General features: G+C 36.4%; 1 protein-coding gene and 1 pseudogene across 1 annotated transcript; both read left to right on the forward strand.

Annotated features, from left to right (window-relative positions):
• The first annotated feature begins 619 nt into the window (after positions 1 to 619).
• LOC129351372 (ladderlectin-like) lies at positions 620 to 17124 on the forward strand. Its single transcript, XM_055020249.1, has 7 exons — positions 620 to 664; positions 759 to 1007; positions 8630 to 8800; positions 16030 to 16139; positions 16223 to 16357; positions 16441 to 16552; positions 16753 to 17124. The coding sequence occupies exons 2-6, from the start codon at positions 923 to 925 to the stop codon at positions 16531 to 16533; spliced, it is 594 nt and encodes a 197-aa protein (XP_054876224.1). The 5' UTR covers positions 620 to 664; positions 759 to 922; the 3' UTR covers positions 16534 to 16552; positions 16753 to 17124.
• Positions 17125 to 19772: 2648 nt separating this feature from the next.
• Positions 19773 to 21857, forward strand: LOC129351373 (ladderlectin-like; annotated as a pseudogene).
• Positions 21858 to 27503: the final 5646 nt, after the last annotated feature.

The following is a 27503-nucleotide window of genomic DNA, read 5'->3' on the forward strand; positions in this document are numbered from 1 at the left end:
ACAGTCCCAGCTCATCCCATCCGGGACCTGAACTACTGAGTCTCATTTATATTTTATCACAGTCAATGTATTTAGCTGCAGGAAATGCTGAGTTGCCACCAATGACCTGAGCAGTGAGTCAATACTGGAGTCTTTCTGGATGGCTACAAACCCACATAGAAACTACCTCTAACTACCTCAGTCTTTGGTTTCACTCATTTCATTCTATCTTCAGAAATATTGAATTCATCCACTCCATTAGTTTTTGCAATCATGATGATTCCATTATTAGCTATGAATGTTTCAGTTGTGGTTTGTGGCATTTACTAAATAATGTTATAATTGTAAACAAAAACAACATCTCTTCATCATAAAGCCAATTATTGTCAATCACATGAATCCAAACTCTTTGCTCTTTCCTCTGCAGCTACACTGACTGTCACTCCTGACCGATCCCAGTTCTTCCAGTATGACCAAATCACTCTTACCTGTGTGACAAACTCCAGTGGCTGGAAAGTGATGAGGACGATAAAGAACAACCCTCTTCAGGAATGTCAGTTCGGTTGGGCAATCCCCGGAGAATCCTCCTGCACCATTGAGGATGCTTACCCAACTGACACTGGTGTCTACTGGTGTCAATCTGAGCGAGAAGAATGCAGCAACAGGGTCAATCTCACTGTAGTCGGTAATGGACAAGCATCTTGACTGAGTTTACTCTAAACTTGGATTTTTTTTATCTTTTTAGAAAACATGATTCTTATTAAATGATTTTATTTCAGAGGGAAGTGTGATCCTCGAGAGTCCTTCATATCCTGTCTTTAAGGGAGAAAATGTGACACTTGGTTGTTCCCACAAAGAAGAAGATGATGACATCTCCACCTCAAACTTTGAAGCTGCGTTCTACAAAGATGACGTCTTCATTGGGAAAGACAAACAAGGGAAAATGACGATTAAAGCAGAAGAAGGTTTCTACAAATGTGTCCATCCTTCTAAAAGAGAGTCACCGAAGAGCTGGCTGGCAGTGAAAGGTGATGATCTTTGTTTCATTCAGGCTGTCAGATATCAGTCACCTTTAAGAAAAGAACCTTTAAATAAAAATGCAACTCTGACTCAACCAGTCCGTATAATTGACCTCAATCTCTAAAGTGTTGCCACTAAAGAAGCCTGTTTTTCTTGGCTGTATTATTTTATTTAAATAGATATGTTCTGCAATTTACGGTTATGTTTGTTCAAATGACATAAATGTTCTTACAGGAGTAAAATAATGTTAATTATCCTGTAATAATTTTCAGAATATTTTGTAAAAATGCTAATTTCTTTTCAGTTTATGCCAGAAAGTAACTCTAAAAGACACTCCAACAAAGTCCTTTAAAATTATTGTAATTTACCAATAAATGATTATTGGCACTGATGTTTTCATGCCTTAATCCTACAAATACATAAACAGATAAATATATAAACCTATCGGTTCAATTCAATTTATTTATATTCATCAAAATGTTGTTTCAAGGCACTTTATAAAAAAACAATTTAAATTCAATCATGCAGACATTCTAATTAATCTGAGCTGTCAGACTGCATGATATGCTCAATTAATTATCAGAAAAGTTTTAAAAGTTTTTATCTGATGAAATTCAGCAGGTTTCCTTAGACTTTCAGAGGCCAGGTAAAGTAAGAACTCTGCAGACCCAAACACCCGAGCTGCCATCCTGCAGCTTGCATTGTTGCTCCAACCTGAATCAATGACTGAATCAATGACTGAATCATTGACTGAATCAATGACTGAATCAATGACTGAATCAATAATTGAATCAATGAATGAATCAATGACTGAATCAATGACTGAATCAATGACTGAATCATTGACTGAATCATTGACTGAATCAAAGACTGAATCAATGATTGAATCAATGACTGAATCAATGACTGAATCAAAGACTGAATCATTGACTGAATCAATGACTGAATCAATGACTGAATCAATGACTGAATCAATGACTGAATCAATGACTGAATCATTGACTGAATCAATGACTGGATCAATGACTGAATCATTGACTGAATCAAAGACTGAATCAATGACTGAATCAATGACTGAATCATTGACTGAATCAATGACTGAATCAAAGACTGAATCATTGACTGAATCAATGAATGAATCAATGACTGAATCATTGACTGAATCAATGACTGAATCAATGACTGAATCAATGACTGGATCAATGACTGAATCAATGACTGAATCATTGACTGAATCAATGACTGAATCAATGAATGAATCAATGACTGAATCAATGACTGAATCAATGACTGGATCAATGACTGATTCAATGACTGGATCAATGACTGAATCAATGACTGAATCAAAGACTGAATCATTGACTGAATCAATGAATGAATCAATGACTGAATCAATGAATGAATCAATGAATGAATCAATGACTGAATCAATGACTGAATCAATGACTGGATCAATGATTGAATCGATGACTGATTCATTGACTGATTCAATGACCGAATCATTGACTGAATCAATAATTGAATCAATGACTGAATCAATGACTGAATCAAGGACTGATTCAATGACTGATTCAATGACTGAATCAGTGACTGAATCAATGACTGAATCAATGACTGAATCATTGACTGAATCAATGACTGAATCAATGACTGAATCAATGACTGATTCAATGACTGAATCATTGACTGAATCAATAATTGAATCAATGACTGAATCAATGACTGATTCAATGACTGATTCAATGACTGAATCACTGACTGAATCATTGACTGAATCAATGACTGAATCAATGACTGAATCAATGACTGAATCATTGACTGAATCAATAATTGAATCAATGACTGAATCAATGACTGATTCAATGACTGATTCAATGACTGAATCAATGACTGATTCAATGACGATTCAATGACTGAATCAATGACTGAATCAATGACTAAATCAATAATTGAATCAATGACTGAATCAATGACTGATTCAATGACTGAATCACTGACTGAATCATTGACTGAATCAATAATTGAATCAATGACTGATTCAATGACTGAATCAATGACTGAATCGATGACTGAATCGATGACTCAATCAATGACTGAATTGATGACTCAATCAATGACTGAATCGATGACTGATTCATTGACTGATTCAATGACCGAATCATTGACTGAATCAATAATTGAATCAATGACTGAATCAATGACTGAATCAATGACTGATTCAATGACTGATTCAATGACTGAATCAGTGACTGAATCAATGACTGAATCAATGACTGAATCATTGACTGAATCAATGACTGAATCAATGACTGAATCAATGACTGATTCAATGACTGAATCATTGACTGAATCAATAATTGAATCAATGACTGAATCAATGACTGATACAATGACTGATTCAATGACTGATTCAATGACTGATTCAATGACTGAATCAATGACTGAATCAATGACTAAATCAATAATGAATCAATGACTGATTCAATGACTGAATCACTGACTGAATCATTGACTGAATCAATAATTGAATCAATGACTGATTCAATGACTGATTCAATGACTGAATCAATGACTGAATCAATGACTGATTCAATGACTGAATCAATGACTGAATCGATGACTCAATCAATGACTGAATCGATGACTGATTCATTGACTGATTCAATGACCGAATCATTGACTGAATCAATAATTGAATCAATGACTGAATCATTGACTGAATCAATGACTGGATCAATGACTGAATCAATGACTGAATCAATGACTGAATCATTGACTGAATCATTGACTGAATCAATGAGTGAATCAATGACTGAATCAATGAATGAATCAATGACTGATTCAATGACTGAATCATTGACTGAATCAATATTGAATCAATGACTGAATCAATGACTGATTCAATGACTGATTCAATGACTGATTCAATGACTGAATCACTGACTGAATCATTGACTGAATCAATGACTGAATCAATGACTGAATCAATGACTGAATCATTGACTGAATCAATAATTGAATCAATGACTGAATCAATGACTGATTCAATGACTGATTCAATGACTGAATCAATGACTGATTCAATGACTGATTCAATGACTGATTCAATGACTGAATCAATGACTGAATCAATGACTAAATGAATAATTGAATCAATGACTGAATCAATGACTGATTCAATGACTGAATCACTGACTGAATCATTGACTGAATCTATAATTGAATCAATGACTGATTCAATGACTGAATCAATGACTGAATCAATGACTGAATCAATGACTGAATCAATGACTAAATCAATAATTGAATCAATGACTGAATCAATGACTGATTCAATGACTGAATCAATGACTGAATCATTGACTGAATCAATGACTGAATCAAAGACTGAATCATTGACTGAATCAATGACTGAATCATTGACTGAATCAATGACTGAATCAATGACTGAATCAATGACTGAATCATTGACTGAATCAATGACTGAATCAAAGACTGAATCATTGACTGAATCAATGAATGAATCAATGACTGAATCATTGACTGAATCAATGAATGAATCAATGACTGAATCAATGACTGAATCAATGACTGGATCAATGATTGAATCGATGACTGATTCATTGACTGATTCAATGACCGAATCATTGACTGAATCAATAATTGAATCAATGACTGAATCAATGACTGAATCAAGGACTGATTCAATGACTGATTCAATGACTGAATCAGTGACTGAATCAATGACTGAATCAATGACTGAATCATTGACTGAATCAATGACTGAATCAATGACTGAATCAATGACTGATTCAATGACTGAATCATTGACTGAATCAATAATTGAATCAATGACTGAATCAATGACTGATTCAATGACTGATTCAATGACTGAATCACTGACTGAATCATTGACTGAATCAATGACTGAATCAATGACTGAATCAATGACTGAATCATTGACTGAATCAATAATTGAATCAATGACTGAATCAATGACTGATTCAATGACTGATTCAATGACTGAATCAATGACTGATTCAATGACTGATTCAATGACTGAATCAATGACTGAATCAATGACTAAATCAATAATTGAATCAATGACTGAATCAATGACTGATTCAATGACTGAATCACTGACTGAATCATTGACTGAATCAATAATTGAATCAATGACTGATTCAATGACTGAATCAATGACTGAATCAATGACTGATTCAATGACTGAATCATTGACTGAATTGATGACTCAATCAATGACTGAATCGATGACTGATTCATTGACTGATTCAATGACCGAATCATTGACTGAATCAATAATTGAATCAATGACTGAATCAATGACTGAATCAATGACTGATTCAATGACTGATTCAATGACTGAATCAGTGACTGAATCAATGACTGAATCAATGACTGAATCATTGACTGAATCAATGACTGAATCAATGACTGAATCAATGACTGATTCAATGACTGAATCATTGACTGAATCAATAATTGAATCAATGACTGAATCAATGACTGATACAATGACTGATTCAATGACTGATTCAATGACTGATTCAATGACTGAATCAATGACTGAATCAATGACTAAATCAATAATTGAATCAATGACTGAATCAATGACTGATTCAATGACTGAATCACTGACTGAATCATTGACTGAATCAATAATTGAATCAATGACTGATTCAATGACTGATTCAATGACTGAATCAATGACTGAATCAATGACTGATTCAATGACTGAATCAATGACTGAATCGATGACTCAATCAATGACTGAATCGATGACTGATTCATTGACTGATTCAATGACCGAATCATTGACTGAATCAATAATTGAATCAATGACTGAATCAATGACTGAATCAATGACTGAATCATTGACTGAATCAATGACTGAATCAATGACTGTATCATTGACTGAATCATTGACTGAATCAATGACTGAATCAATGACTGAATCAATGACTGAATCAATGACTGATTCAATGACTGAATCATTGACTGAATCAATAATTGAATCAATGACTGAATCAATGACTGATTCAATGACTGATTCAATGACTGATTCAATGACTGAATCACTGACTGAATCATTGACTGAATCAATGACTGAATCAATGACTGAATCAATGACTGAATCATTGACTGAATCAATAATTGAATCAATGACTGAATCAATGACTGATTCAATGACTGATTCAATGACTGAATCAATGACTGATTCAATGACTGATTCAATGACTGATTCAATGACTGAATCAATGACTGAATCAATGACTAAATGAATAATTGAATCAATGACTGAATCAATGACTGATTCAATGACTGAATCACTGACTGAATCATTGACTGAATCTATAATTGAATCAATGACTGATTCAATGACTGAATCAATGACTGAATCAATGACTGAATCAATGACTGAATCAATGACTAAATCAATAATTGAATCAATGACTGAATCAATGACTGATTCAATGACTGAATCTCTGACTGAATCATTGACTGAATCAATAATTGAATCAATGACTGATTCAATGACTGAATCAATGACTGAATCAATGACTGATTCAATGACTGAATCAATGACTGAATCGATGACTCAATCATTGACTGAATCAATGACTGAATCAATGACTGAATCAATGACTGAATCATTGACTGAATCAATAATTGAATCAATGACTGAATCAATGACTGATTCAATGACTGATTCAATGACTGAATCAATGACTGATTCAATGACTGATTCAATGACTGAATCAATGACTGAATCAATGACTAAATCAATAATTGAATCAATGACTGAATCAATGACTGATTCAATGACTGAATCACTGACTGAATCATTGACAGAATCAATAATTGAATCAATGACTGATTCAATGACTGAATCAATGACTGAATCAATGACTGATTCAATGACTGAATCATTGACTGAATTGATGACTCAATCAATGACTGAATCGATGACTGATTCATTGACTGATTCAATGACCGAATCATTGACTGAATCAATAATTGAATCAATGACTGAATCAATGACTGAATCAATGACTGATTCAATGACTGATTCAATGACTGAATCAGTGACTGAATCAATGACTGAATCAATGACTGAATCATTGACTGAATCAATGACTGAATCAATGACTGAATCAATGACTGATTCAATGACTGAATCATTGACTGAATCAATAATTGAATCAATGACTGAATCAATGACTGATACAATGACTGATTCAATGACTGATTCAATGACTGATTCAATGATTCAATGACTGAATCAATGACTGAATCAATGACTAAATCAATAATTGAATCAATGACTGAATCAATGACTGATTCAATGACTGAATCACTGACTGAATCATTGACTGAATCAATAATTGAATCAATGACTGATTCAATGACTGATTCAATGACTGAATCAATGACTGAATCAATGACTGATTCAATGACTGAATCAATGACTGAATCGATGACTCAATCAATGACTGAATCGATGACTGATTCATTGACTGATTCAATGACCGAATCATTGACTGAATCAATAATTGAATCAATGACTGAATCAATGACTGAATCAATGACTGAATCATTGACTGAATCAATGACTGAATCAATGACTGTATCATTGACTGAATCATTGACTGAATCAATGACTGAATCAATGACTGAATCAATGACTGAATCAATGACTGATTCAATGACTGAATCATTGACTGAATCAATAATTGAATCAATGACTGAATCAATGACTGATTCAATGACTGATTCAATGACTGATTCAATGACTGAATCACTGACTGAATCATTGACTGAATCAATGACTGAATCAATGACTGAATCAATGACTGAATCATTGACTGAATCAATAATTGAATCAATGACTGAATCAATGACTGATTCAATGACTGATTCAATGACTGAATCAATGACTGATTCAATGACTGATTCAATGACTGATTCAATGACTGAATCAATGACTGAATCAATGACTAAATGAATAATTGAATCAATGACTGAATCAATGACTGATTCAATGACTGAATCACTGACTGAATCATTGACTGAATCTATAATTGAATCAATGACTGATTCAATGACTGAATCAATGACTGAATCAATGACTGAATCAATGACTGAATCAATGACTAAATCAATAATTGAATCAATGACTGAATCAATGACTGATTCAATGACTGAATCTCTGACTGAATCATTGACTGAATCAATAATTGAATCAATGACTGATTCAATGACTGAATCAATGACTGAATCAATGACTGATTCAATGACTGAATCAATGACTGAATCGATGACTCAATCAATGACTGATTCAATGACTGAATCAATGACTGGATCAATAACTGAATCAATGACTGGCTCGATTAAAAACTCTAGTTCAGATCATTAGAGTTTTAATCTTCTCTGTTCAGAGCGACTGACAGCCAGTCAGTTTCAGAACCGCAGTTCTTCAGGACTGGTCCACAAACCACTGGATGAAACCTTCTGGTTCTTCCATTTTGTATTGTGATTGAACATTTTGTAGCTTTTATTTGCCAGAAATTAAATAAAATATTTAATTAATTTATTTTTTTGCTTACAGCTAGAGTTGTCCAAGCAGAAACTTCTCCTCCTCCTCGTCCTTCTGCTTCTCCTCCTCCTGGTACTGGTCCTGGTTTTATTTGGAAAAGAGTGATTTGTGGCCTCCTCCTCTTCATCCTCTACAACTTCATACTAATCTTGTGTATTTACACGTACCGTAAATGGGCTCGAGGTGAGTTTTTATAAAATATTCCAGTGATGGTTTATCAAATGAAAAATTCTTGTGAAACTGTTTTCTGTCCTAATTTATCTCTGATTCTGTTACCCTGGAATATCCAGGAGTTTTACTGAAGCTATTCTAAAATAAAAGTAACTTTGAGAAACAGCTGGCACTCATTTGGCCTCTGCTCAGAAAGCAAATCTTTAGTTCTGCTCTCCTCTCAGTGACTCTGATAAACAGAGCAGCTGGAGGTTTTGGCAATGTGGACACAGTTATAGAGAGTCAAAGGAAGGGCGAGGAGAGAACAAGATTTTCAAATAAAGTGAGATGTGATTCTGGTCAAACATTCATTTCATCAGAGCAATACATAACTTATAAATATATACCACATTGTGGTATATATACGTTTTATTGATATATTTAACTACATTTTGTAATTACATCTGTGAATATTTGCTGTTGCTTTCCCAATTGCTTAACATTCAGTTACTTTTCAGTTCAATTCAGTTTATTTTCTACACCACCAATTCACATCTAATGTCATCCTGACTCACTTTACAAAATATTTTTTATTCAGTCACAATCATTACAATTGATCCCATTTATCAAACAGTGTGGGGAGTTCAGTTTATTGTTGAAATAGGTTTCCATCTCTCTCTCTCTCTTTCTGTCTCATCCCCAACCCCTCTTCCTTCCCCTCCCCACACACACAGACACACACGCACACCCACACACACACACACACACCCACCCACCCACCCACACACACACACACACACACACACACACACACACACACACACACATTCCTTTAAACGCCCCCACTCTCTCTGGAGCAGCTCTGTCTGCTCCAGCCAAGCTGTCCTGAAATGAAGTTCATTGTGTTTTTAATCTTCTCTAAAATGTTGAAGGTCTTAGGAATGTAATTTTTCTGGCTGTGTTTTTGTCTTGTGTTGAAATAAAACAAGACAATCAATGAGGTAAAGATGTTGAATCTGGTTCTAATCTGGTGACTTTAGTGGTAATGGAGGTTTTAATGAAGGCAAAAGACAAATGAAATGTAAACGTTAGTAAACTTTAGCGCCCTCTGGCTGAGTTCATGGGAAAGTAATTCAACATGCTACCATCTGTTAATTATTGAAGTAATTTATTAAATTTCCAAAGATCTTACATGTTTTTAACTGCTGATCTTTTTTCTTGTAGCCAAGACTGATATGAAAAGGAAAAACTTCTGATCACCTTTTGGTGAACTGAAGACAATGAAGACAAGAAAATGTATCATCTGTATGTTGAAGCAAAAAGAAAAATAAGATGAACAATATTAAAGTTATAGAGGAATGTGATTTATTCTCCCATTCAAAACAGATCAATATAGTATTTTCATCTGATTTCATAAACTTTAAATAATGGGAATCTTTAAACAGCTTGTTAGTTAAAAAGTAAGAACTTTGGGACGTTTAGTAACTTTTATAAGTTTGACATGAACTTCAATATAAACAGCAAAACAGTTTCATTTAATAGTTATTCATGTCATTCTGACTCATTGTGTTAATCTGAAATATAAATGTAAATATTTTAAGTTCCACAACCATATATATGGAAACATTGCAGAAGAATATCTCAGCTATATTTTACAGATAAATATGTATAAATAATATTTGTTCTGTCTCCATGTTATCAGATCATCATGATGCAGCTTCCAGTTCAGCTACACAAATATTTCAATCTGATTTGATCAAGAACAAAAAATACCAATAATCATTATGACATCTGTTAAAATCATGTGTGAAGCAATCATTTGTTTTTCTTATAGTATTTGCACAGCTGTAGAAAAAGCTTATGGTTAATTTTGTATTTTTAGAGCAATAATCTTTACTCCTTATGCATAAACTGATGTACAAACTGATAGGAACTTTTAAAGCTGCTCCCCTTTCGCCTTTTTCTCTTTGTTACATAAACTACTGGCTTTGACAGAGTCTGCAGTCAGTTAACAGATGTGCTGCTTATAATTCATTAAATGCAGTTAGAAACAGTTTTCTTGAACTTCAGCTGAAGCCTCAAGTAGATACTTTATTTGTTTTTGCCTTGGGCCGGCTCAGCATCCTTTTGCACTTATATGTTCACAGTATTAAGAGATTGTTTTGTAATTTGTTTTAAATGTTTTTATTTCAACTAAAATGTAAAAAAAATAAAATAAAATGAGGGTGTCTGGATCCTAGGTTGTTTGTTTTGTTTCTGTTTTTCTTTGCTTCAGTTTTTCTCTGTTTAATTCCTCAGTTATCCAGTTTTTCTTTAGACACCATTTATGCCAGTTTTTTTTTTCTCTCCTCACATAAAAACAAAATAATTTGTTAGTTTGTCTAATATGTACTTGATATTGAAACCAGTGTAAGTGCAAGCTTAGTTTGTTTTAGTAAATTATACTGAATGTGCACAAAGTTATCAACAAAGTTCACATTTACTTTCATCTGATATTAAATAACGATCATTTATTACTGAAATGCATTTGATAGATTAACACTTGTAGAAAAACAGACTGATTTCACTGATCCGAAGCAAACATGATCACAGATCATCTAAACTTTATCAGAAAATTCTGGTTTTCCTTTAGTCGGGCTGATAAGATGCCAGGCATGTTGACAGAGTTAAAGCTTTTAACTACAGTTTAGTTTATCTGTAATAATCTCAAGGTACTTAAAGTGTTATGATTTGGCTAAGTGGATAATAGTGAGGTTAAAAGGCAGTGACACAGGTGAAAGAGAACTGACATTAAATGATCTTTAACAAACAAAGTGTAGCATGTAACACTTCTTACACACTAATCGCCTGAAGTACTGGGATTTAATGGGATTTAATGGGATTTAATGGGATTTAAGTGCTGGAACAAGGCAGGTCTGTAGATGCACAATCCAGGAACAACTTCTTACTTTCATTAACATGCCTGCGTGGCCGTCCACAGAGAGACATCAGACCGTCCACAGAGAGACATCAGACCGTCCACAGAGAGATTGGCCCGTCCACAGAGAGACATTGGCCCGTCCACAGAGACACATTAAGTCGTCCACAGAGAGACATTAGACTGTTCACAGAGAGACATTAGACCGTCCACAGAGAGACATTAGACCGTCCACAGAGAGACATTAAGTCGTCCACAGAGAGACATTAAGTCGTCCACAGAGAGACATTGGACCGTCCACAGAGAGACATTAGACTGTCAACAGAGAGACATTAGACCGTCCAGAGAGACATTGGACCGTCCACAGAGACACATTAAGTCGTCCACAGAGAGACATTATACTGTCCACAGAGAGACATTATACTGTCCACAGAGAAACATTAGACCGCCCACAGAGAGACATTAGGTCGTCCACAGAGAGACATTAAGTCGTCCACAGAGAGACATTAGACTGTCCACAGAGAGACATTAAGTCGTCCACAGAGAGACATTATACCGTCCACAGAGAGACATTAGACCGTCCACAGAGAGACATCAGACCGTCCAAAGAGAGACATTAGACTGTCAACAGAGAGACATTAGACCGTCCACAGAGAGACATTAAGTCGTCCACAGAGAGACATTTACCGTCCACAGAGAGACATTAGACCGTCCACAGAGAGACATCAGACCGTCCACAGAGAGACATTAGACTGTCAACAGAGAGACATTGGACTGTACAGAGAGACATTAAGTCGTCCACAGAGAGACATCAGACTGTCCACAGAGAGACATTAGACTGTCCACAGAGAGACATTGGACCGTCCACAGAGACACATTAAGTCGTCCACAGAGAGACATTAGACCGTCCACAGAGAGACATTAGACCGTCCACAGAGAGACATCAGACCGTCCACAGAGAGACATTAGACTGTCAACAGAGAGACATTGGACTGTCTACAGAGAGACATTAAGTCGTCCACAGAGAGACATCAGACCGTCCACAGAGAGACATTAGACCGTCCACAGACATTAAGTCGTCCACAGAGAGACATCAGAGTGTCCACAGAGAGACGTTAGACTGTCCACAGAGAGACATTAGGTCGTCCACAGAGACGTCTAATGTCTCTGTGGGTAAATACAGCTTAAATTAGCATCACATTAAAAAACGGCCACTATTTTGAAGTTGGGTTGCTGTTTCAAGCATTATTAGAGTGGTGAGGTTTATTCACAAATTATTAAACTCAGAAATTATAAGATAAATAAATAAACCAAACATATTTTCTAAATGGAGTTCTTGCTGGAACATTGATGAGTCAGTGCTGGTGTCGTATCAGTGAGGAGTTTGTTCTGTCTACAGCAGGATCTTAAACTCCAGTCCTCCAGATGTCCTGCAGTTTCTAGATGAGCCACAGACGAAACACTGGCATGAAATGGCTTCATTACCTCCTCCTTGTGTGGATCAGATCTCCAGAGACTTAATGAGCTGATGATCTTATTCAGGTGTTGCAGCAGAGGCTCATCTAAAGATTTCAGGCCCTTCAGGACTGGAGTTTGACTCCAGTGGAATAAAAGGAGCCTTTGTTTTACTTGTCAAAGCGCCTCAGGGAGTCCTGCAGGTTTGAGCCTGCAGGTGATCAGAGTTTAAACATAAACCTGAAAGGCCATATTATTTTCCATCAGTTGCATAAACTCCTGTTGAAACGTTGACATTGAAACAACTCAACCACAATCCGGCTAAAAATGTTAAATAGTTCTGATTTGTTTTCTGTTTGGGTGTGTGCAGTGGTAAGGCATTAACCTTTATGACCTATGACCCCATGTAATCTTTGCATCAACTTTGCATCAGTCCTTCACACTTTTTGAAGCAATAATCTGACAGGATACTTACCACCCAATGTCTTTAACAACAAACATAACCGAGTTAAAGGTAACAACGTCTCTAATCAACCCAGAGGATCAATAAACCTGCCGACTCCATGAATCAATCATCATTTTCTCACAATCAGTGGTTTTCTTCAACTTAAGAGATAAATGTTCACAATTTACCTGAAGTTCAATTCAGCAGAATTAATAAACAATTTATTCAGTCTGAGATGTTCTACACTCTGCTGCCATCTAGTGGTCAAATACTTTTAGGAATCTTGAAAACCACAAAAACAAGATAAAATCTGATCCTTTCTTTCTTTCTTTCTTTCTTTCTTTCTTTCTTTCTTTCTTTCTTTCTTTCTTTCTTTCTTTCTTTCTTTCTTTCTTTCTTTCTTTCTTTCTTCTTTTTTTTCTTTCTTTCTTTCTTCTTTCTTTCTTTCTTTCTTTCTTTCTTTCTTTCTTTCTTTCTTTCTTTCTTTCTTTCTTTCTCTTTCTTTCTTTCTTTCTATATTAATATTTAATCTTGTTTATTTTTTTCATATGACAGGCCGCAAATGAATCCACATAATGTTCAGTCGTCAGTCAATTCTATTGCACCAATTAAAGCATCATATCAGAGTCAGATATTTTCTCCCAGAGAGAGAAGAGGTAGACTCTGTGTCTGTGGTAAAATCCAGTTTTAAATATATATTTGATTAATAAAAGTAAGATCCCTGCTAAAAAGATTCCCAGGTTTTATTTGTTAGGAATAATTGGGACCAATCTGTGTCTCTTTGTGTCTCCAATGTGCAAATCTGTAAGATTTCTATCTTCCCAAACAGGGAAAAGATTTTGAAGTTTCAAATTTAACATTATAAAATTATTTTAAGGTTGTTTTACTTAAGCATTTGCAATTCTTGAATACTGAAATAATCTGCTGGTTTCAGTCCAATTCTTGTGTTTATGGAACCAAATTAAAATATTTGTTTTAAAATGGAAGAAGTATTACATTTTTATGTATCTATTTATTAATCTACAGTTATACCAATAAGGAGACATGTGATATCTATTCATCAATAGATATCACATGTTTATCTATTTATTAACGTTGCAATGACAGGTCACTTTCTGAAACTTTGTTCTGCATTTTTATGCTGACTCATTCATATATTGAGTAATTTTGTGGGACAAAATCATGACACTCTGATTACAGGCTTGATTCCATCCTTGATTTGTGGCTGTTAAACAAACCACAAGCCTATAAAAAATAATGAAAAGCATTTTGTCAGACCAGTACTCTAGTATTTCACTAGGTGGAAGCAAAGAGCAGGAAGTTAAACTGGTCAAGCAGTGACTCTGTGATTTCCGTTTCTAGTTGTGGCTTGTGGGAAATAATTTACTCAAACTGCAATTTGTCAAATATAAATATAAATTAAACTTGCTTGCCTGGTGCTGTTTACTGGATCCCTGCGGCACAAAGCATAGACATTATTATGATCTACTGGATCAAAACCAGTACACGAGTCTGTACTGGACAGACACAAGGATCTAACAGAACCAGTACCGTCCATTATCTTGGATCAGAGTATCGTTGCTGTTTTCCTTTTCTGAAACCAGACAGACCAATACTGGATCAATACAGTCAAAATAATCAATACATTTACCTTTGTTTCAGTTTCCAAGTCCATCATTTTTTAAAGCTTGAATAAAATATTGCTGACATTGGAGTTATTGAATTTATAAGCTGTCTAAACATGCATGTTTGGAGCCAACATTTGGTTTGGAGAAAACCCTCAGAAGGTGAAGAAACAAACCGACGGTTCTGAACTCAGTTCGATTTTTATCTCTGCTTTTTAACTTCAAACTTCTTTTTTAGCTGCTTGTCAAGAAAACTTAGCAAACAACATTTATAGCTTTATTATGTTTGTTGTTGTTTCTTATTGGTTGCATTGAGTTGATGTTGGCAGTTTGACTAAAAAACAAACTAACTCCTGTTTAAAATATCCACAGCTGCCCCTAATGATGCCTCTGCTGATGGGTCAGTGGGTTTTTTGTCGTTTTTTTTAGTCCCAACTCTAATCCATGATAAATAGAGCAGGGCGGCAACAAAGTAAGTTTACATGAGTACTGCATGTCAGGAGTTTTGAGAATCATTTTTTCGAAAACCTATTTCTTTCATTCCACTAAACTTTCAACGGTAAGATCATATTTCTGATTTCACTAAAGTCAGATGACAAATGTGGAAGTGAAGAATCAGGTGAAAACTCCTGTTAAAATAAAACCTGTAAAAAATAAGAAGGCTTTCGTTATTTGTAACCGTTTGCCACACTGGGTTATTTCTTGACATCGAGCTTCAATAAATTTGATTCTGAATCATTTTGATGTGACAAAATAAGGTAATCTTTAGAGTTACGTCACATGCACCCCTGATCTGAACTCTGCATTTGTTTGCTGTCAGAACAAGTTGACTTGCTCCAGAGATCTGATGCTTGTCCTTCTGGCTGGACTCCCATCAACAGTCGCTGCTTTCAATATGTTCAGAAACCCATGACTTGGGCGAGAGCCGAGGTGATTTCCAACAACATTGTGCTCTTATTTTCTTTTATTCTTTGCTGAAGAAGTCCAGCTACTTCTAACTGTTATGCCTGCAGAGGAACTGTCTGTCCATGGGGGGAAACCTTGCATCAGTTCAAGACATGAACGAATATCGTCAGATTCAGGCTATAATAGCTACAGCAAGTTACGGAGCCAAAACAGCATGGATTGGAGGTTCTAATGCACAGGAGGTATTGATGCCACTACATTTATTTATTGTGTATTTTGGGAAACATTGAATGAAATGTATCATCTGCTGTTTATTGTCTTCCAGGACAACATTTGGTTGTGGAGCGATGGGAACCGGTTCATCTACACAGACTGGTGTTCTGGACAGCCTGATAATCATGGAGGCAACCAGCACTGATTACAGATGAACTATTCAGGTACAGGAAAATATCACAACTGTCTGTGTTTTCGGTTGGTAAGATGACTCATGGGTAAAACTAATTTACTGTGCATGTGAACTTTTTAGTTGACCTGCATAAATATTTACTGAATTTACAGCAGGAGCTTCTATTAATTTTCTTATGGTAAAAGGGTTTTTATGATGTGATGTGTGACTGATTTGTTTTCTTGTTCCTAGATGACAAGTGCTGGGATGACTTGGAATGTTCTAATCGGCTGCCTTCTGTCTGCGTCAAGACAATGTGAAAACTGTGAAGTTACTAAAAAGGCCTGATGTGTAAAACAGAACCAGTGGAGAATCAGAGCTGCTGTTTCTGTTTTCCTGCCTTTTTGCATCTTCATAGAAAACCCAAAAGATATTTCAGCTTCTCTACTTCCTCTCATTTCTCTCTTTAATGCAACCTAAGCAATGAAGCGACAAGCAAACAGCAGCTGGATTGTCTCTCTGTAATAAAGTCAGACTGAATGAGTTTTAAGAAAGAATCTTCTATGCAAAACTTTCTTCTATTCTTTGGCTGAGCAAAAATAAAACTTTGAAGAATCAAAACAAGATGGTTTATTATGTGTGTGTGTTGTGCTCTGTTTCCTGAATTATTTCTAACACTATCATATGCTAGTTATTACAATATAAATATCACATTATAACAAGTTCTAGTCAAACTGATGGTTCTTTGCTCATAAAAACAGAGAAAAGTTGCTTTTTATCACCTGCTGATGTATTTTAGTCTTTACTTTGTTCTGGAGCTGCTCTCATTGAATCACCAAAAATTTCATTTCAAGTGACATTTTATTGCACTGGAACTAATGAAAGTATGAACGACCTGGTTATGCAATTCTGTGCAATGTTTGTCAGTATCATTTCCTCATGTTGTATCAAGATTAGAAGCTCTATAAATATCTAGCGATTCTGCAGTGAAGGCTACATTGTAGCCTTGTAGAAGAATGATTCATCCTCTTTGTGTCACAATGCTGTGTTTTTTTAAGGTGTGGAAGGAATGAGTGATCGCAGAAAACCCAGGTATGAGGTTGAGGATGGTTTAATAAATAATAATCCAAAACACAAACAGAAGTGGGACAGTCCGAAATATCAAACAGTCCAAAAATAAACAATGAATAATCCAAAAATAAAATAGTTGCAGAGTCCGCGGCCTGGCAGCACGGTAGAGCGTAGCTGATGCTCATCCCGGTAGCAACAGGTCATACAGGTGGAGAAGCAGGTAGGCATAACTAAATTGAACAATGAGGGAACTACTAGGAACTACTAGGAACTACGAGGAACTACGAGAAACGACGGAGGAGAACGTGCACACAGCATGGCATCAGGAGCTGACAAGGAAGACGTCACAAGGACAAGGACCCGACGAGGAAGATAGGAAACATGAGGGACTAAATACACAGGGGCTAATCAGGGAGATGGGACACACCTGGGGAGAATCAACGGGGAGACAGGACAACAAGGAGACAACGAGACTCAGGGAAACACTGGACATGACACTTTGCTGGCTAAGAACACGGATCACTCTTCATCAGGTTCACTGAACAAATTTCTGCTCATCTTTTTTACCAACATGTTTGAATTTTATTAACACGTATGCTTTATTTCAGTTTGCCTTCAGCTTGCCCCATCACTTGATCTCCATCATGAAGTTGTCGGCTGTGTTCCTGATGGTTTTCTCCATGATGGCTCTGACCAGTGGTTTCAGGTACATCTACTACAGCGAGGTTCAGAGACTGATACGTGACAAAACTGGTAGAGCTGATCCAGCATGGCTGGGAGGCTCTGACGAACACCGGGTATTTCTGCCAGTATACTTTATGTTAGTTTTTTGTGTAACACTGACTGAAATGTGTAATCTGCTGAACACTATTCTAGGAGGGATTCTGGTGGTGGAGTGATGAATTTCCTGAGCTTCACAAACTGGTGTCGAGGAGAGCCTAATAATGTTTTTTCATGACCAGCACTGTATGCAGATGAACTTTTCAGGTAAAAGAAAATATCGTACGTCTGATTTTTCACTTGATGAATGAACTTGTGGTGAAAAGCTTATTTACTGTAAATGTAAACATTTTTCTAACGCTCATCTTAAGTTAAATCAGATGTTTTCATACATTTTGCTCAGTTTTGGGGATAAGTAAACTTCTGAATTTGAAGAAATTACAGAACTGGTTTCTCAAATGGTTTAGTTTTCTGTCATTTACTGAAAATAAATTATTCTAGTAACTTTAACAGATCTTGAAAAGAGAAGTTTGAACTTATTTAACTTCAGACAAGATAAAAATTCTGTATGTTTTCCACAGCAGGAGTTTATATTCATTTTTTGTGGCAAGATGATTCATTTCATCATCCTTTCCAATCATTTTCATAATCCTGCATCGATCATCTCAGGGTTTTCAGTACGTGATGCTTGACTGATAATTTGTCCTCTTGCTTTTAGATGAAAAATGCTGGGATGACCTGGAGTGTCATTACAAGCTGCCTTCTGTCTGCGTCAAGACAATGTGAAAACTGTGAAGTTACTAAAAAGGCCTGATGTGTAAAACAGAACCAGTGGAGAATCAGAGCTGCTGTTTCTGTTTTCCTGCCTTTTTGCATCTCTCATAGAAAACCTAAAGATATTTCTGCTTCTCTACTTCCTGTCATTTCTCTCTTTAATGCAACCTAAGCAATGAAGCGACAAGCAAACAGCAGCTGGATTGTCTCTCTGTAATAAAGTCAGACTGAATGAGTTTTTAGAGAAGAATCTTCTATGCAAAACTTTCTTCAATTCTTTGGCTGAGCAAAAATAAAACTTTGAAGAATCAAAACAAGATGGTTTTTATGTGTGTTTGTTGTGCTCTGTTTGAATTATTTCTAACACTATCATATGCTAGTTATTACAATATAAATATCACATTATAACAAGTTCTAGTCAAACCTGATGGTCCTTTGCTCATAAAAACAGAGAAAAGTTGCTTTTTATCACCTGCTGATGTATTTTTCTTTACTTTGTTCTGGAGCTGCTCTCATTGAATCACCAAAAATTTCATTTCAAGTGACATTTTATTGCACTGGAACTAATGAAAGTATGAACGACCTGGTTATGCATTCTGTGCAATGTTTGTCAGTATCATTTTCTCATGTTGTATCAAGATTAGAAGCTCTATAAATATCTAGCGATTCTGCAGTGAAGGCTACATTGTAGCCTTGTAGAAGAATCATCCGTCCTCTTTGCTGGCTAAGAACACGGATCACTCTTCATCAGGTTCGCTGAACAAATTTCTGCTCATCTTTTTTACCAACATGTTTGAATTTTATTAACACGTATGCTTTATTTCAGTTTGCCTTCAGCTTGCCCATCACTTCATCTCCATCATGAAGTTGTCGGCTGTGTTCCTGATGGTTTTCTCCATGATGGCTCTGACCAGTGGTTCCGAGAACCGTTTTTGCAGTGAGTATTTCTTCCTTATCAAGCCCTGCTTAAGTTACTAAAACACAGAAACACAAAACCAACTCTAGTTTAGATTCTCTACAGCTTCTCCAGATTGTAGCTCTACTGATAAACATTATCTGGTGTTTTTTGTCATTGTTTTCTGATTTCCTCAATGTGACTGCTTGGAATCACAATTCTGACCCTTAGTAAATGTTCTTGTAGTACACTTTAATAAAACAATACTTTTTCTTCAGTATATTTCATATATTTATGATTTGAATGTCTTCACTGTTCATTGTACACTGTACACACATCCTGGTCCTGATCTGCACAAGAGTCACTGGTTTTCCTGTCATTGAGGGAGTTAGCTTCTTTATAATAATTGTAATGTTGCATCATTAAGACGAATGACACAAACACTAGAGGTGCTGATAAATCAGCAGAGGTCAATAGATCAACCACTGTCCTCCTCTGATCTGCCATGACAGAGATTTGACTGAAATACCCGTCCAGCAGGTCATGGTTGCTCATTTTCATTAAACAATGGTCGCCCATCTGTTGCCAATTCTGTGACTTTCTAACTATATTTAGCAAAAAAAGCCCCCAAAAAAAACAAACAAAAAAAAACATCTGTTTTTAGACAAAATGTTGGGTTTATGTTGTTCCCCAACCTGCAAGAATCAACCAAAGACACAAATTACTTTTCTGCAGAAGAGGGAAGCAGAGCCCGACGCGGAGAACCAAACTCTGTCTGGGATCAACTCCGCAGGCTCTCAGTCCCCAACTGCCTTTTATTATGTCAATAGACAAAGAAGTAGACTTTTTCACACATTCATGCAACAATTGACCAATACACTATCCCATAGGATGTTCTGGAAGTCTTCCGTTGATATCCATTGTTAGGACACAAGGATGACCACTCTCAGGATACAGATAAAGATCAAAGCAGCTCGTAATACAGGAATGTGTAAAACATCTCTAACCCTTAAGGAAAAGCACTTAGATAAGCAGTTAAGAGTATACCATAAAGGAAAGGAGTCAAGAAAACAACACACAGAATAATAGTATGAAAACATAACCATTCAAATCAAAGAAAATGTACTTAGATAATGTTCCTAACACAAAAAAAGCAGTTTAGCTCAAATCAGAAGGTCAAACTTTTAATTGTTGACCAGCAGAAAACTGAGATAAAGCTTTTGACTGGAATTTTGTTTGTCATCAGGTTCACATTTGTCAAATTTATGGGAGCCCTGTCCGTCTGGTTGGAGGAAAATCAACAAACTCTGCTTTCGCTATGTTGGCACACGCCTGACTTGGTTTGATGCTGAGGTGATTTCCAAAAAAATTTCTCTTAATTTCTTTTGATATCTTTTATTTCACTGTTCTCAATTAAGAAAACCCAACTCAGAAAATGCTAAAATAACTATTTACTGTTCTTCACTATTCTCATTGAACACTTCTCTCTGTTTTTCTGTAGAAAAACTGTCAGTCCATGGGAGGAAACCTTGCATCAATATATAACATGGACTACTACACCAGGTTCAGAAACTGATACGTGACAAAACTGGTAGAGATGATCGAGCATGGCTGGGAGGCTCTGATGCACATTGGGTATTTCTGCCAGTACACTTTATGTTAGTTTTTTGTGTAACACTGACTGAAATGTGTAATCTGCTGAACACTATTCTAGGAGGGATCCTGGTTGTGGAGAGATAATATTCCAGTGACGTTCACATACTGGTGTCGAGGAGAGCCTAATAATTTTGGATTCAACCAGCACTGTTTGGAGATGAACTTTTCAGGTAAAAGAAAATATCGTACGTCTGATTTTTCACTTGATGAATGGACTTGTGGGTGAAAAGCTTATTTACTGTAAATGTAAACATTTTTCTAAACGCTCATCTTAAGTTAAATCAGATGTTGTTATACATTTTGCTCAGTTTTGGGGATAAGTAAACTTCTGAATTTGAAGAAAATTATAGAACTGGTTTCTCAAATGGTTTAGTTTCTGGCATTTACTGAAATAAATTATTCTAGTAACTTTAACTGACCTAAAAAAGAGAAGTTTGAACTTATTTAACTTCAGACAAGATAAAAAATTCTGTATGTTTTCCACAGCAGGAGTTTATATTCATTTTTTGTGGCAAGATGATTCATTTCATCATCCTTTCCAATCGTTTTCATAATCCTGCATCGATCATCTCAGGGTTTTCACTACGTGATGCTGACTGATAATTTGTTCTCTTGCTTTTAGGTGGAAAATGCTGGATGACATGTGGTGTGATGGCTGCCTTCTGTCTGCTTCAAGAAACTCTGAAAACTGTGAAGTTACTAAAAAGGCCTGATGTGTAAAACAGAACCAGTGGAGGATCAGAGCTGCTGTTTCTGTTTCCTGCCTTTTTGCATCTTCATAGAAACCCAAAAGATATTTCTGCTTCTACTTTCTTTAATTTCTCTCTTTAATGCAACCTAAGCAATGAAGCGACAAGCAAACAGCAGCTGGATTGTCTCTGTAATAAAGTCAGACTGAATGAGTTATAAGAAAGAATCTTCTATGCAAAACTTTCTTCTATTCTTTGGCTGAGCAAAAATAAAACTTTGAAGAATCAAAACAAGATGGTTTATTATGTGTGTTTGTTGTGCTCTGTTTGCTGAATTATTTCTAACACTATCATATGCTAGTTATTACAATATAAATATCACATTATAACAAGTTCTAGTCAAACCTGATGGTTCTTTGCTCATAAAAACAGAGGAAAGTTGCTTTATATCACCTGCTGATGTATTTTAGTCTTTACTTTGTTCTGGAGCTGCTCTCATTGAATCACCAAAAATTTCATTTCAAGTGACATTTTATTGCACTGGAACTAATGAAAGTATGAACGACCTGGTTATGCAATTCTGTGCAATGTTTGTCAGTATCATTTCCTCATGTTGTATCAAGACTAGAAGCTCTATAAATATCTAGTGATTCTGCAGTGAAGGCTACATTGTAGCCTTGCAGAAGAATCATCCGTCCTCTTTGTGTCATGTTGAAATAGAATTTTAAAAGTAGCACAATAGTACACAAGCTAACTTTACGTTAATAAACTTAGATACAAATCCAAACTAAGACAGCTGGTGACTCTCTGAACTTACTTAAATTTCTAATCAGAAAGCAGTCTTATACTCCCTAAGGAGCATTTCAGACAGGGAGTGTATTGGCTATCAGAGCAATAAATTCTTTACTCAGGGTTGAATAGTTCAGACAAACATTAAAAAACTATAGAAGTCCGTTACATCATATAATCAAACATATTAATATATTTCTTTAAGCATGAAAATCATGTTTTTAATTAGTTAGTTTTAGATCCAACTTATAGTTAGTATTAAGCAATAGATTTTGTGCGAATTTGTTTAAATACCAACTGGTTTCTTGTTGAATCATTTTGAGACAGAGATAACGTTCCAGATGCACGCCGTAAATCACAGTCTGGCCAAGAGGCTGGTACGAGAAGAGCTGGGTGTTTCAGTAGGTCTCAGAGGTAATAAAATTAACATTTAAGACAGCCCGCACAAAGGAAAAACACACCTCCTAATGCATATATTCAAATGAGGGGATTACACATTCTTATAAAATGGTTTGTTTTACAGCAGAAGTTCGAATCTCTTTGTGCTGACTGAGAGGTTCCCAAAAGATGCATCTTTTGTTTGTTTCTGTTTCCCTTTCAACTCAGTCAATTGTTTCTGTTTTGTCATGTCTTGGACTTTTGATAATCTAGGTGAGATGCTTATTGTAACATTCTTCTTGCATTGAATTCTTTTGGATAAAACTCTGGAAATATCTGAAGTCAGCTGTCGTATGATTGCACTTTCTCACTGCACATATACAGACACAAGAATTCGGGATCAGAGGAATGAATTAACGAGCTAAATCAAGTTATTCCTCTTTTTAATTCTTAACAACTTCCAAAACCTCAGCATGAGGCAGATTATGAATCTTGGAGGTCTCAAATAGCACTTTTAAATGCAGATCCAAGTCTTGCACCTTTACATGTTACAAGGCGCATTTTGGAAGGTTTACTCCCCCCAGCTGCTGATCTATTGAGGGGTTTGGGGCCTGATGCCCTCCCTGAAACATTTTTGCAGGTACTTGATTCTGCATATGCCACTGTTGAGGACGGAGAAGAGTTGTTGCAAAATTTTAAACACGCTTCAGGACCATGAGGAACGACCATCTTCCTACTTGCAGAGACTCCAGTTGGCTCTCGGCACAGTGGTGAAACGTGGGGGGATTCCCGCAACTGAAATGGACAAATATTTGTTAAAACAATTTTGTAGAGGTTGCTGGGATAACAGCATGATAAAGAAAAGAGACCAACCACCTCCCTTCTCAGCGCTTTTATCAACACTGAGAACAGAAGAAGACAGACAGTTGGCAAAGAGATGTTGATGAAAAAGCATATGCCATCAGTTAAGCATCGTGTGAATGTGCAAGCACCACTACCAGTGCATGCTCATGTGACGATCAATCAAATTCAAGTGTTATTGAAGATTTTGAGGAAGCAAATGCTGAAGCTGCAGAGTCAAATGACAGCTTTACTGTCTAAGGACTCCAAGTCTGTTAAACCAGAAAATCAGCTGAAAAAACAGAAACCAAAACCTGGCAAAGCCAATAGTAGGCCAAAGCCCTGGTTCTGCTTTAAATGTGGACAGGATGGTCACATTGCTCCCAACTGTTCTAGTCAGCCAAATTCCAGCCTGGTTGAAGAAAAACGGCGTCAGATTAAGCACAAACAGCAGTCCTGGGAGAAAAGTGAGCCATCAGACTAGAAGCAGTTCTTACTAAGGGACAAGTGGGAGCTGCAATCAGTGAATGTCCCCACACAACAGGCTCACTTTCATATTCCCCATTACCTAAAGGATTGGTGGGCACAAGAAGTACTTATTTAAATCCTGCCTCCAGTGCGCATGTAAAAAACATTCCCAGCTGTTTCACGGTGATTGTGGTCTGCTGTTGGCGTTCTTGGCACAAATGCACCCAAATCTTTGAATACACTGATTTGATTACTGAATTATTGGCACGGCTTACGTGGACTGTCACATTGGATTCTGTCCCAGCTGATAGTGGCTATAAGTACGCCCCACACTCTGAGAAGGTCAGGGTTTTATTTTTCCAATGGATCAGATCCTCACCCGGATCAGAAGATGGTGAGCTAAGGACAAAAGGACTATGGACTTCATGATCTTGGATTTTAATTTATTTTGAGTCAATTATCTTGTCTCCCTGTACTGGTGCAATTGTCTGTTCTTTTTTACAAATCGCTTAATATATATACGCCAAAGCTAAAAGGACTGTTCTGGTTTTTTTCTCCATTCACACCCTCAGACTCCTTAAAGGCACTCTTCTGACACTGCTTTGTAGCTGCAGTTAGCCTCTTAGCCCGTAAACTGTTACAAAAAAGTATTGTTTTATTACAGTGTATTACAAGAAGATGTGTCACATTTACTAAGGATCAGAATTGTGATTCCAAGCAGTCACATTGAGTAAATCAGAAAAAATGACAAAAAACACCAGATAATGTTTATCAGTAGAGCTACAATCTGGAGCAGCTGTAGATAATCTAAACTAGAGTTGGTTTGTGTTTCTGTGTTTAGTAACTTAAGCAGGCTTGATAAGAAAGAAATACTCACTGCAAAAACGGTTCTCGGAACCACTGGTCAGAGCCATCATTGAGAAAACCATCAGGAACACAGCCGACAACTTCATGATGGAGATGAAGTGATGGGGCAAGCTGAAGGCAAACTGAAATAAAGCATACGTGTTAATAAAATTCAACATGTTGGTAAAAAAGATGAGCAGAAATTTGTTCAGTGAACCTGATGAAGAGTGATCCGTGTTCTTAGCCAGCAAAATGTCATGTCCAGTGTTTCCCTGAGTCTCGTTGTCTCCTTGTTGTCCTGTCTCCCCGTTGATTCTCCCCAGGTGTGTCCATCTCCCTGATTAGCCCTGTGTATTTAGTCCCTCATGTTTCCTATCTTCCTCGTCGGGTCCTTGTCCTTGTGACGTCTTCCTCGTCAGCTCCTAATGCCATGCTGTGTGCACGTTCTCCTCCGTCGTTTTCTCGTAGTTCCTCGTAGTTCCTAGTAGTTCCCTCATTGTTCAATGTACAATGTTCGAAACACCACTAATGATGACAGATTTAGCAACATTGATACCAATTTGATCAAAGAAATTCATATTTCAATACAAAACACATTCACCAAACATTCACAATATCAGACTCCTGGCTAGCTCACCAATTTATGTAACAGTTACGGGCTAAGAGGCTAACTGCGGCTACAAAAGCAGTGTCAGAAGAGTGGCCCTTTAAGGAGTCTGAGGGTGTGAATGGAGAAAAAAAAACAGAATAGTCCTTTTAGCTTTGGCGTATATATATTAAGTGATTTGTATAAAAAAGAACAGACAATTGCACCAGTACAGGGAGACAAGATAATTGACTCAAAATAAATTAAAATCCAAGATCATGAAGTCCATAGTCCTTTTGTCCTTAGCTCACCATCTTCTGATCCGGGTGAGGATCTGATCCATTGGAAAAAATAAAAACCTGACCTTCTCAGAGTGTGGGGCGTACTTATAGCCACTCAGCTGGGACAGAATCCAATGTGACAGTCCACGTAAGCCGTGCCAATAATTCAGTAATCAAATCAGTGTATTCAAAGATTTGGTGCATTTGTGCAAAGAACGCCAACAGCAGACCACAATCACCGTGAAACAGCTGGGAATGTTTTTTAAACTTCGCGCTGGAGGTGGGCTTTAAATAAGCTGGAGAGTTTTGGGACAATACAGGAAGTGGGCCCGCAAAAATAAATCTTAGGTTAATTGTGGGTTACATTTTTCTTCAGTATATTTCATATATTTATGATTTGAATGTCTTCACTGTTCATTGTACACTGTACACACATCCTGGTTCTGATATGCACAAGAGTCACTGGTTTTCCTGTCATTGAGGGAGTTAGCTTCTTTATAATAACTGTAATGTTGCATCATTAAGACGAATGCCACAAACTCTAGAGGTGCTGATATATCAGCAGAGGTCAATAGATCAACCAGTGTCCTCCTCTGATCTGCCATGACAGAGATTTGACTGAAATACCCGTCCAGCAGGTCATGGTTGCTCATTTTCATTAAACAATGGTCGCCCATCTGTTGCCAATTCTGTGACTTTCTAACAATATTTAGCAAAAAAAACAAACAAATAAACTGTTTTCAGACAAAATGTTGGGTTTATGTTGTTCCCCAACCTGCAAGAATCAACCAAAGACACAAATTACTTTTCTGCAGAAGAGGGGAGCAGAGCCCGACGCGGATGTGTAAAACAGAACCAGTGGAGGATCAGAGCTGCTGTTTCTGTTTTTCTGCCTTTTTGCATCGTCATAGAAAACCCAAAAGATATTTCTGCTTCTCTACTTTCTATAATTTCTCTCTTTAATGCAACCTAAGCAATGAAGCGACAAGCAAACAGCAGCTGGTATGTCT

Source organism: Poeciliopsis prolifica, unplaced genomic scaffold (assembly GCF_027474105.1).
Source record: "Poeciliopsis prolifica strain line A6 unplaced genomic scaffold, Auburn_PproV2 SCAFFOLD066, whole genome shotgun sequence".
NCBI lineage: Eukaryota > Metazoa > Chordata > Actinopteri > Cyprinodontiformes > Poeciliidae > Poeciliopsis > Poeciliopsis prolifica.